Source organism: Mixophyes fleayi, chromosome 5, assembly GCF_038048845.1.
Source record: "Mixophyes fleayi isolate aMixFle1 chromosome 5, aMixFle1.hap1, whole genome shotgun sequence".
Lineage (NCBI taxonomy): Eukaryota > Metazoa > Chordata > Amphibia > Anura > Limnodynastidae > Mixophyes > Mixophyes fleayi.
Window position 1 is genome coordinate 33,074,894 of NC_134406.1, and position 13,095 is coordinate 33,087,988.

Sequence of the window (13,095 nt, forward strand, 5' to 3'; positions counted from 1 at the left end):
CTCACTCTTCTGTGTCTCTAAGAGTTAGAGCAACTGAGCAGCAATTCTAGTAATCTAAACATGTGAATGTCTTTACATTTATTGTATATCTGTAGGAATTGATTTACTAAACCCATTTTGTCTATTTTTCCATTATCAATATTTTCCCTGGGAACATAATCTATATGCATGGCACTGTCAGAGATTGTTGTAAGATACAGGCAGATAAAGTCCTGAGGACACCCCCTACTAGTCACAATACTCATTCATCTGTGTCTCTAAGAGCTGTAACAACTGAACGCCAATTACAATAATCTAAATATGTGCACCTTCAGGTCACTCAATATGGCAGTGCAATCAGGCTCTGCTTATCAGTGTAGGCACCTGTAACAATGATGCATAGAGTTGTCTTATTAAAAATGCAATTTTATCCCTTTATTCGGTCCTGTTTGTATATTTAGTCGAAAGTGTATATATATATAAATATATATATCTATATAGCTATATAGCTATATACATATATATATATATATATATATATATATATATATATATATATATACATATATATATAAATAAACATATATATATATATATATATATATATATATATATATATATATACATACATACAGAGCGATCTAATTTAATTGTTCCTAGAAAAAGTATACAAAAATTGAGTCTCTAATATTAACATTTAGAAATCACAAAGTCCTACTACCCGCCATCTGAAATGACTGACAACAAAGAATAATTGCTGACACTCAGCTGTATACTGCAGCTGAATTGCATACAATTTTTTTTATACACCTATTTGTGAATGGTAGAATATATTTTGTTACTGGATCAATGTGTCGTCAGGGTTCCATTTTGGCAAATACTCACCCTCACTGGCATTGTACCTGATGGAGTTTGAAATGAATATGACTGAATTGAAAAGACTATAGACAAAATTAAGTATAGTTATGAGATCTATTATCCAAAATGTTTGGGACATACGGTTTGCTGGATAAGTAACATTCCTAAAATATACTAATTTACAATTAAAAAGTTTCCTTCCCCTTGCTACAATGCATCTGGCATCCCCCTCCTTATTAAATTGTTTAACTGTTATTAAATGTCTAATTGGTTGCTATGGATTTTTGCACACTCACATTTGCAGAACATAGTAACAGATGACAAGAATGGATTTAAAAACATCAAATTAAATAGATTGTCAACCAATCTAATCTTGTGTTGTGTGGAAAAAACAAACAAACAAACAAACATACAGGCTGTAAAGTCTGTCTAACTTGGTTTAAATCGCTCAAATTGGCTGTCAGAATCTCCATGTGTATAGCCACCATCAATGCAGAATTGGATGAATGCACAATATGGTTTTTGCCTAATGCAAAACACAAATAGAAATGATGCAATGAAAATCCTACCAGAGAAAATGTTTTGAACACACAGCTACATTTCAAGACCTTTAAATATACTATTTTGTAATTTATGGGGAAAGCAAGATAGAAAATTGTAAGTTAAATGTATGTCTTGAACTGAAATGTAATAAAGGTAGAAGCAGATCTTCTCTTGGGGCAAATACCTGTATGTACTTGAACTTCAACTTGTTGAATGAATAATGTATTAATAATTGATTGGAAAAGTAACATTGTATTACTGTGGACTCCAGGTGGTGCCATATCTAACTTGTATGCTATGTTGATTGCACGTTTCAAGATGTTCCCAGAAGTTAAAGAGAAAGGAATGTCAGCCATCCCAAGACTGGTTGCCTTCACATCAGAGCACGTATGTCCATTTTCTTAATGCTTAATTATTAGATAAATATTCTTATATATGATTGATGCTTTTTTCCATCCAATTACTGCATTTTCAGGCATAGCTTAATGTTTAGAGTTAGGTGAAGGTAACTATCAAAAACAGCAAATTACTGTGGTATGAAAGTAATATTAGGTCTAAAATTCTAGAAGATCAGATCATTAGAGAACCGAAATGTATGCAAAATGTAGGATGGAGGGTAGTCTCTTCTTCCATTTAATTATGCTATTGTAATACCATGTAGTATGCCTAGTTGCCATGCTGACCACACAAGATTTGATACTGCTGGCAAAATGAGTACAACACTGCTGTACAGTCATGGCTAAAAGTTTTGAGAATGACACAAGTATTGGTTTTCACAAAGTTTGCTGCTTCAGTGTTTTTAGACCTTTTTGACAGATGTTGTTATGGTATAAGGAAGTAAAATTTCAAGCATTTTATAAGTGTCAAATGCTTTTTTTACAATTACATTAAGTTTATGCAAAGAGTCAATATTTGCAGTGTTGACCCTTCTTTTTGAAGACCTCTGCAATTCGCCCTGGCATGTTGTCAATCAACTTCTGGGCCACATGCTGACTGATGGCCGCACATTCTTCTCTAATCAATGCTTGGAGTTTGTCAGAATTTGTGGGATTTCGTTTGTACACCCGCCTCTTGAGGATTGACCACAAGTTCTCAATGGCATTAAAGTCTGGGAAATTTCCTGGCCATGGACCCAAAATGTCGATATTTTGATCCCGAGCCACTTATCTATTACTTTTGCTTTATGGCAAGGTGCTCCATCATGCTGGAAAAGGCGTTGTTCATCACCAAACTGTTCTTGGAAGGTTGGGAGAAGTTGCTCTTGGAGGATGTTTTGGTACCATTCTTTATTTATGGCTGTGTTCTTAGGCAAAATTGTGAGTGGCTGAGAAGCAACCCCACATATGAATGGTCTCAGGATGTTTTACTGTTAAAATGACGCAAGACTGATGGTAGCGCTCACCTTTCCTTTTCCTGACAAGTGTTTTTCCAGATGCCCCAAACAATCTGAAAGGGGATTCATCAGACCAAATGACTTTACCCCAGTCCTAAGAAGTCCAATACCTGTACCTTTTGCAGAATATCAGTCTGTCCCTGATGTTTTTTTCTGGAGAGAAGTGGCTTCTTTCCTGGCCTTCTTGACACCAGGCCACCCTCCAAATTTTTTCGCCTTACTGTGCGTGCAGATGCACTTACACCTGTCTGAACAAGTTCTGCACTGGTGGTGTCCCGATCCTGCAGCTGAATCAACTTTAGGAGATGGTCCTGGCGCTTGCTGGACGTTCTTGGGCACCGAGAAGCCTTCTTCACAATTATTGAACCTCTCTCCTTGAAGTTCTTGAGGATCCGATAAATGGTTGATTTAGGTGCAACCTTACTAGCAGCAATATATTTGCTTGTGAAGCCCTTTTTGTGCAAAACAATGATGACTGCACGTGTTTCCTTGCAGGTAACCATGTGTTAACAGAGGTAGAACAATGATTTCAAGCACCACCCTTCTTTTAAGGCCTCTAAATCAATCATCATGTCAGAGTGATCTCCAGCCTTGTCCTTATCAACACTCTCACCTGTGTTAATGAGAGCATCACTGACCTGATGTCAGCTGGTCCTTTTGTGGCAGAGCTGAAAAGCAGTGTAAATGTTTTTTTTGGGGTAAAATTCATTGTCATGGCAAAGAGGGACTTTGAAATTAATTGCAATTCATCTGATCACTCTTTATGACATTCTGGAGTATATGCAAATTGCCATCATAAAAACTGAGGCGGCAGACTTTGTGAAAAATAATATTTGTGTCATTCTCAAAACTTTTGGCCATGACTATATGTGAGGTTGAGAAATTAGCATGATGCCTGAGAATACCTAAGAGTGACCCAAACGAAACCATACAAAAAGGCCCTATTACGATCGTTCATTAATGTTGTGATCAGCAAGTTATGCTTTCTTAGAATTTGCTATACAACTGTTAATATTGGTGCCTGAAAAATAGATGTGTAAAAGTTAGGGCAGAAGCAGTTAATTGTCTCTATTATGTTTATAAAACAAATGCACAAATAAATACAATTATATTGTACTTAAACAATATCCAGTTACATTTCAAATTAGATCCATTCAGTAGACAAAATGTTGTAGAATTTTGGAATAAAATAGAATATTTGTGAATGGTATAAAGTGAAAATATTTAGGTGGCTTTTGTTCAGCATTATAGAAAAATAATGTGTAGTATATCTGTTTCTTTGCATATTGGCATTTGGTCATTTGTGTTACATTAGATGAATAATAATAATTGTGTTATTTACGTAGTGCTTTTCTCTAACTGAACTCAAAACCCTTCACATATATTTGCAGAAGGTGAGAGGCGTGCTCAGTTGCTGTACTATGTAATCGTTAACATCAGTCCCTGCCCCATTGGAGCTAGCCATGTAAATTCACTAAAACACACACAGACTAGGGTCCATTTTTACCAGAAATCAATTAACATATCAGAATGTTTTTAGACTGTAGAAGGAAGCCAGAGTATCTGGAAGGAACCCACACGAACATAGTGAGAGCATACAAACTCCCCACAATGATAGGGTCCTGGGGGTATATTTACTAAACTGCAGGTTTGAAAAAGTGGAGATGTTGCCTATAGCAACCAATCAGATTCTAGCTGTCATTCTGTATAATGTACTAAATAAATGATAACTAGAATCTGATTGGTCGCTATAGGCAACATCTCCACTTTTTCAAAAACGCAGTTTAGTAAATATACCCCCTGTTTGGGATCGAACCCATGAACCCATTGCTGTGAGGCAGCAATGTTATAGACTGAGTCAGTTTATGTATATTTCGTTTTATACATCATATCTAAGAAACATATCTTTATGAAACCACCACCTTGCGTGACTTATTTGCCTGCAAATAATTGCTTACAGGAATGTTGTTGACAACTGTTAAGCATAGAATAACTGATTACTGCACAAAGCCATAAAACTTTTCTTTTCTCTGATTTGCGATAAGGAAATTGGAAAATGTCGATAGCACATTTATAATGGTAATATGGGGCCTGATTCATTAAGGATCTTAAATGAAGAGGTATCTTATTTCAGTCTCCTGGACAAAACCATGTTGCAATGCAAGGGGTGCAAACTAGATTTCTGTTTTGCACATAAGTTAAATACTGACTGTTTTTTCATAAGATACCTCTTCATTTAAGATCCTTAATGAATCAGGCCCCATGTTTCTTAACTCCACATCAGCAGTAAAAATAAACATTTTAATTCCTGTTCGTCTCAAAGCACAAATATTTATTTTTTAAATTATAGAAACATCAAAAAGAAAGGAAACTAAACCTTATCGGTGTTGCTCATTCCAGCTTATGTTCAGAATACCAATGCGCCTGATAGATGTGATTTTCTCTGTTATGGTACCGTCATTTACTGGAACACCAAAGGAAAACCTACTTATTAGACTTTCCTGCTCTCTCTAACCATAATCAGAGACTGGTTGACACTTAGGAAAGAGCATTGAGAGAAGAGTAGTGACACAACGAGCTCTGTGAATAGTACTTGTAATCACAGAGTTCTTGTTATGTGAAATTGCCGAGCTAAAGCGTTTTCGCAGTGCGCTGACCTCAAATGCCACTGCTACACTCAATTTACATAAGACGTTCAGCCTTTCCACATTTATACAGCAGGTTCTGCAGGCTTCAGATTATACCTAATCTAAATGCAGAAAAATTATCTGCATCTCATTTACATGTCATTATTATTTCAGTGGCAGTGAAGTGGCAACAAAGATAGCACAGATGCCTCTAAGTATTTATTTTAAGTTTTTGTTCAACCATTAGGGTTCAAATACTTTTCAGTAGATGCAGTATGTTAAAATGCAAATATTTACTTAAAGGGCTATCCACCTACGGATAACTTTAAGTTATTGGCTTGTACATGTCTTACGGCAGCTGTTACTAAATAATTATTTCTGGCCTTCTTCTGTGCCTTCAGTCATGTGCTTGTATTATTGGGTATAAATGTTTCCATTGCTCTAGGATATGGCACTGATCTGCTCTGCTTTCTGCATTAGTGTCATGTCCAAGGGCAATGGAAATGAACCTCTTTGCTTGGTTCTATATATAGATATGGCAGAATTGTACAGAAAAATAAGCTAAAATGGAAAAAAGTTCAGTACACGTTGCAGGAGAGCATGTACTACTACACCAATAAATACAAGTTGTCTGGAGGTGGAAAAAACACTTTAATGAGAAAAGAGGTACAATGCACTCTGAATATTTTTTTATTCCTATTTATTGATTTGAATATAAGAGATAAAGTTGCGTTTCACATGCATCAAATATCACTGCTGTTTCACAGAGGTGTAGAGTTCCTACAATACAATCTTTGAGTTCCGCATTTGGCAGAATATCCGTTCCGGACAGTGTTTGTAAATTCCGCACTCTGCATTTTATACCATTAGTATTTAAATATATCTAGGGCGAAGAAAACTAATAGGGGAAGGAAAAGTATGGGGGGAAATTACTATGCCGGAGACAGATGCAACATTTTGCGACAGAATGTGGAAAACGTTCAACATTATTAAAATTACTCCTCATCTGTGGTCATGAGTTAACTTTAATACGTCTTCATTTATTTTCCATTTTATAGACATAACTATCTGCGAATTCACAATATATCAAGATATAAGTCCCCACAGGCTTGCAGTGTCTTAGGTTATGGAGATGCTCTCAGAATGTGGATGTAGCTATGTCTAGTGATGTCACTGCTCTGTATTAAGGAAATAACTAATGTCTGAAGTTTCTGTTTATATTATTATAGTATCAGCGGGATCTGAGTTTTACGTCTTTGTACATTTTGCTTACTGACTTGTGGAAAACGGAATTTGCCCTTTATCATTGAGAGTTTACGGACGCTTGGCATCACTATAATAACCATTGCTGCATTTTCTTGCCTATATATTTAAAATTTAAAAAACGAGAGATGTTCTTGAGAAGGTCCATTGGATCAGCTCACTAAGCAAATGTTTTGTGGCAGGAAGCTATTAAATACTATGAATGCACTGATTTGATCATAATTACTTACATTCTTTTCCAGAGTCACTTTTCAGTAAAGAAAGGAGCGGCAGCCTTGGGGATTGGCACTGACAGTGTGATCCTTATCAAGTGTGATGAAAGGTAGGCAAGAGCCTCAAAATGTAATTTAACATGGAAGATTAAAGCTTGAGCCATTCACCCATTTAGGTCACAGAAACATGAGGCAGCGAACAGAATTAGCAGCCACTAAATGTATTCACTTTGTTGAAGTTTACTGCAAAAAAATCAGATTACTTGACTTCAGTTCACCTTCAGTAGTCAATTGTATTTGATCATGGCATTGTGAATGTCATAAGGGCTGTCAAGAGGCATTTTGGACCCCGGTACAGCAACTTCTTATGGCCCCTTCCATATCCCCTGAAGAGGGGATATGCAATTCTATCATGAGAAACAAGGGTTCCTTTAGATGTAAAACATTTACCACACTCAGAACAAGAATATGGCTTCTCACCAGTGTGAGTTTTCAGATGCTCAACAAGACTTGACTTATATGTAAAACATTTCCCACATTCAGAACAAGAAAACAGGTAATCACCATTGTGACTTTTCTGACTTTTTCCCCACTACACAGAGAGGCCTGGGCCCCCAGGCAGGCCTGGGCCCCGGTACTTTGTACCTGCTCCAACCCCCTCTTGGTACCGTTGAATTTTACACTTAGCTACACAGTCAACTGTAGTTGAAAAACGTAAGTCCATTGAGTCCATTCTTTTATAAATAATTTCCTTACATGACAAAGAAAGCTCAAAATTATATATATAAGCTATATGATCAGTGATTGAGTAACATCCAATTCATTCCTGAGCAGTGCTTAGTGCCTCCATCAAGTGCATGCAGTAACTGCCACTGAACCAATACTCATGAGGATGCAGTCTTTCAATTCACTAGAATCAGAGTAGCTTAGTGGGTGGGCTGTTTTCAGATATTAGCTCCACCCACAATATGGCTGCTTTCACTGCATGTGTCACAAACTGGTTGCTAGTCAATTAATTGACCGCATTCTCATGACTATTGATTTAACTCTTGAAATGGTTGTTCCACAATGCGTAGGCAATGGAGGCACTTTCAACTATCAACCCCCCGCCTCCTTCTATCACCACACAATTTATGCCTCAGTGATGTCCATAGTTTGTAGTGAAGAAACTGGTTCAGCTCATAAAATGGCTGCCTCCACTGTGTGTATGGGTTCACCTCAAGATCACTACTTTCTTTCTTAAGATAAATATTGTTCTGTAACAAACTACAAACATGTACGTTGTTGAACACATTATTTTATTTTTTTTGCTGTAAGAGACAGGCTATTAATTGAAGACTCACATGAAGTTGCAGTATGGTATCTGTTATGCTCTGTCTGGGCCATCAATATTATCGTTAAACTCTACAAAGGTTGAGAAAGGCTTTGAAGTTTAAACACGCACGTTTTAAGCAATGTGACATCAATTATTCTGAGCCATGTTATCCACTGTTATTATATTTTATTATTATTTAGTACAGACTAATGCAAGCATTTGAAATATTTACTTTTACTCTTCCTATAACAGGGGGAAGATGATATCATCGGATCTTGAAAGGAGAATTATTGAAGCCAAGCAGAAAGTATGCACCATTTGTTTCTCGTAAATGTTTCAAGAAGTAATATTTATAGGGAAATGTGGAGGTGGGCTGCTAATAAACTATCTCTGGATGCACGAGGATTTATTAGGAAGTTGTCTGATTTCACATGTTCTGTAGGTTGTATCATACACAGACGGCTGATTTTCAATGAAAAATATCTTCTCTATAGGAAAAGGACAGCAATTAGCAAGAGTCCTCTACGCCTTTCTTTCACTGTGTTCTCCTATATTGCTATTAATGTATCCTCGCTTTATTTCTCTACTGTAGCAAATAAAATAAAATAATTATTGATGCACGTGAATATAGAATTTAATCTGGTATTAAGCAGAATCCTGAGGGTTTTAAGCAAACGTTGGGCTTAGGACAAAGTTACCACTTCCGAGCACACAGAAAAAAAATACTAAAAAATGAAAAGAACATTTTATTTTGGCGGTTTTAAAACTATTGCACATCGCCAAACATCGCCAGTGGTTTTCACCACCGAACCGCAGGATGTACTATCTAGTGGTTTAGAGGGGGAAAGCCCAAACCGCTGCAGAGGTGAGGCATTTCCAAAACCCCCAAATCGCACATATGAGAGCTGCTCCTGATTGGCTGACCGACTGTTAAACAAGCGGGCTTACCGGCCATGAATTTATTTTGCGACGGGAGCGGTCAGTGACGTCTATGTGGGTTTTTCAACTTTCATTACATATGGATTATGTTGGTTCAAGAACAGTAGAAGACCTTTAGTAAATCTGGCGTTTTGCAAACTGCCGTATAACAATCACTGGACCAAAATATCGGTAATAGTGCGCAGGTCGCGTTAATTTCAGCAGTAACGCGGCCAATTGAATTCCCCCCTTGGGGTTCAAAATTGGTGTTGAACTGAACAGGCTTCTATGTAGCAGCATTCCATAATCGTAAGATTCCTAAAAAATATGCACCATTATTAATAATAAAAATGACTGGTAGGTAATTTTACTATGGGCCCCTGATTATTATTATTATTATTATTATTATTATTATTATTATTATTATTACTATTATTATTATATGATGTTTTTTTCAGTAAAGTCAATAGCTCCTATGTCCTGTCTATGATAAACCAAAAGCTATATCTGGTTCCTCTTTCTGTCTTTCAGGGATTTGTTCCATTTTATGTCAGTGCCACAGCAGGCACTACTGTTTATGGTGCATTTGACCCTCTTGTCGCTATTTCTGATATCTGCAAAAAGTATAAAATCTGGCTGCACGTTGATGTAAGTATTTACTTTTACTTTTAATTCATCTTAAATATTTGAATTAGTCTTGTTTGAATTGTTGCTACAAATCCTCCTCGATAACTTGCATTCAGTTTGTATTAATATACAGTAGATACTTACTTGAATTGAGGTCAGATGGAACAATTCTCTAGTCCTAAATATGGTCCTGACTATATTGTTTTGTACTGGTTTCTTGTCTACAAGACTACATGAAAGAAGATCAGATTATTAAAAATACAATAAGCGGCAGATTTATTTCCTCCCTGCACAAAACCGCACATAGGGCTAGATTTACTAAACTGTGAGTTTGAAAAAGTGGAGATGTTGCCTATAGCAACCAATCAGATTCTAGCTGTCATTTATTTAGTGCACTCTACAAAATGACAGCTAGAATCTGATTGGTTGCTATAGGCAACATCTCCACTTTTTCAAACCTGCAGTTTAGTAAATTTAGCCCTAAGTATTTTTCCAGACACATATAATAAAATATACCCCATAGTGCATATTCTTAATACTTTTAGTGAAATAAAGACACAGACTACTTTTGAGTTTGGGTAAATAGGTCACAGTTTATTGAAGCTATTTTATAAAATTGGTCGCGGCGAGGGCAATTGCAAGTCAGCTAACAACTAATAGCAAAGCCAAACTGTGTACAGCCACAGGCACTACCACTGGTACCAGGACTTAGTCCCTTACTATTGGCCGGTGCTAAATCTGGCGTCATTGTGACTACTCCCCCTCTGAGCTCACAATGACGTGCCCACAGGTCAAGGCATCCCCTACACAAAGGGACCAGGGTGCTTCCAAGGGGGCAGTGACATGTGGCCAATCAACGATAGCACCATATGAATTAGTGGCCGACTGCAAAAGCTCTCCTGCCAAACTGTGCCTCAGCTGTAACCAGGAAAAATAAAAAATTGCTTAACATAGCAATCATAAATGTAGGAGGGAGGGAATTTGTGCAGCAAAAGAGATCCAGCATTCTCTGGGGTAGGAATATATAAAACAGGATCCGGCACCCCTTCCAGGTACACTATTGACTGGAGAGAATAGCAACTTAACACTTAGTAGGTAAGTGCCCCCCTTGCAGTGCAACATGCTTTGTCCTTTACTCTTAACACTAAATTAGGCTCACAATGTCTAAAGAAGATGCCCTATATATCTGCTTAGTTGGAACTAGTGCCCTGCACACATACAATCTTCCTGAGTTAGTAACTGAAGCATTCAGCGCTATATCACATGGTCTCCACATTTGATCTCTTTTACCAATGTCGGTCTTGTTAAAATTATACTGCACGTATTTCAAGAATGCTTATAGGGGTCCAATAAGAACAATTGCCAACTGGCATGGATTGTATGCTGGCAGTATACAACTGCTGTATATGTCCTTATTATAAATATTCTAAAGTGTTTCGGGATAAATGCTGCTTGTAGTTCCGTAACGCAGGGTACATCTAATACAGCTTTTATGTAGAGGGACTATTTTTACCTTGCAAATTTGCTTTTCCCTCTCGCAGGCAGCATGGGGCGGAGGACTGCTAATGTCAAGGAAACACCGATGGAAGTTAAACGGTGTTGACAGGTATGAACCATTCCTTTGTCGTTGTCAGGCACATTTTCATACATTAGCTGACGGCAGCAACAAAAGTGCAGCAAGAACCATTCACACGGGGGCACCAAGGATAGTGATATTTCCTGTGGCAACTTCCAACTCATTCATGTCACTGGGCTTCTGAGAATACTGCACAGTGACATTTCCTCTAGCCACCCCCGCTCTAACTTCATGTACTTTCTGGGCTTGGAAGCAGAAGTAATTGTAAAACAAACAGTGGATAAAAACTGTAGTAGTGAGTAGTGAAGACGCATTTGGTAAACTATACAAATTATTAGGAGAACGATTAAGGGTCACATGATCAACGTGGCACTAAAAGTCGCCCAAGCTTGTTCCACAGTAAATAAAACCACCAAAAAAATTGAGTTTATTCTTAGCATAAAGCAAGGTCATTCTTAAATGGAAAACAGTGTCATGACTGTATGAAAGCACATTAAACCGTATTCACAAAAATAGCTGAAAAAAGGTTTTCAGTTCTAAAATATTTTTATTTTTACCTCATACATATATAAATAACTCCTGTTCTAATGGCCACAGTTCTCAGTGTAGTGGAAGCTCTGTCACCAAATGCCTTCTCTGTCAAATTTACAATTGTTCTTTTAAATCTGGCCGTTATTTCTATTATTCATCTTTTTCCAGCTAAAAAAGATGGAAAGTCACCTACTGCAAAATCCTTACTTACTATAATCCACCAAATTCAAAAAAAGATGTTTTCATCTTGTGAGAAAAAAACTTAAATAAGATATTTTTTTCTGGCAAGTTTTAGAAAAAAAAACATTGCATGAATTGAAGGCAGCCATTTTTGTAGGATGTATCATTATTAATGAGAATGCAGCTTATCCCTAACTAGGACCAAGAGCTTGAACTTTCTTCTCAGTGATGCCCTTTGTGTGTATAATAAGAAATATGCTACATCCATTAATGACAGGACATGACATGCTTTACATTGGTTTAGCCAACAACATGGCTGCTTCTACTGTGTATAAGGTGCACCCCAAAGAGTGGGGTAATTAACAAGATTGGAATTGTGGGGTACCCCAGAATAATGGACAAGGGTCCATAGTTTTCATTTATTTGTTACATAGGGCAGCATCTGTGATCTGAGCAGAGATAACTAACTGTCTGTTACTTGTAGTCCTCTGTTGTTTATGCTGACATTTAGTTTAGGTCACAGATGCTGCCAGTTCAATAATTTAAGCAAAGATAAGAAAATAGCTATTTGACTCACAAAGCACAATATGCATGCTCTGCACACGCTCCATTCATCTGACATGCGTACTACAATTCTATTAAGGTGACATCTGATGGCTGAACAATGTATTGCAGAGGATGCAATGCAATGTTTCCTTAAAGGGTTCGTATGCTTTGCATGAAATAAGTCATATTAAATGTTAGTTTAACACTTCCTACATTTTAATTCAGAAAAGTCAAGAACTTCAAAACTCATTTATTTATGGCTTTGATATACAGTACCAAGAGATTCGTTGAAAATAAATATTTAAAAGATCCGTTTTAAAACTATTTGAAAATGGGCTATAAGAATAAATATATACAGCGGATCAAATGCTTTCCTAAAACTAAGACAATCCTAATGCTCTTTACTTAACATAGACTCTTATTAAGCAGAAATATTTATGAAGGGTTAATCCAAGCTCGTATCCACACTGAAGATACAAATTATACATCGTTATTGTTAGGGATGAGCGCGCTCGGATTTCTGAAAT

At 36.9% G+C, this 13,095-nt stretch overlaps 1 protein-coding gene across 1 annotated transcript in view; it reads left to right on the top strand.

Moving 5' to 3' along the window:
- GAD2 (glutamate decarboxylase 2) overlaps positions 1-13,095 on the top strand; it is an 83,567-nt gene that overhangs the window by 44,855 nt on the left and 25,617 nt on the right. Inside the window, exons 7-11 of the mRNA XM_075211976.1 lie at positions 1,652-1,767; positions 6,906-6,985; positions 8,443-8,497; positions 9,640-9,756; positions 11,277-11,341. Coding sequence (XP_075068077.1) covers positions 1,652-1,767; positions 6,906-6,985; positions 8,443-8,497; positions 9,640-9,756; positions 11,277-11,341 — 433 coding nt within the window. The remainder of the gene's footprint in view (positions 1-1,651; positions 1,768-6,905; positions 6,986-8,442; positions 8,498-9,639; positions 9,757-11,276; positions 11,342-13,095) is intronic.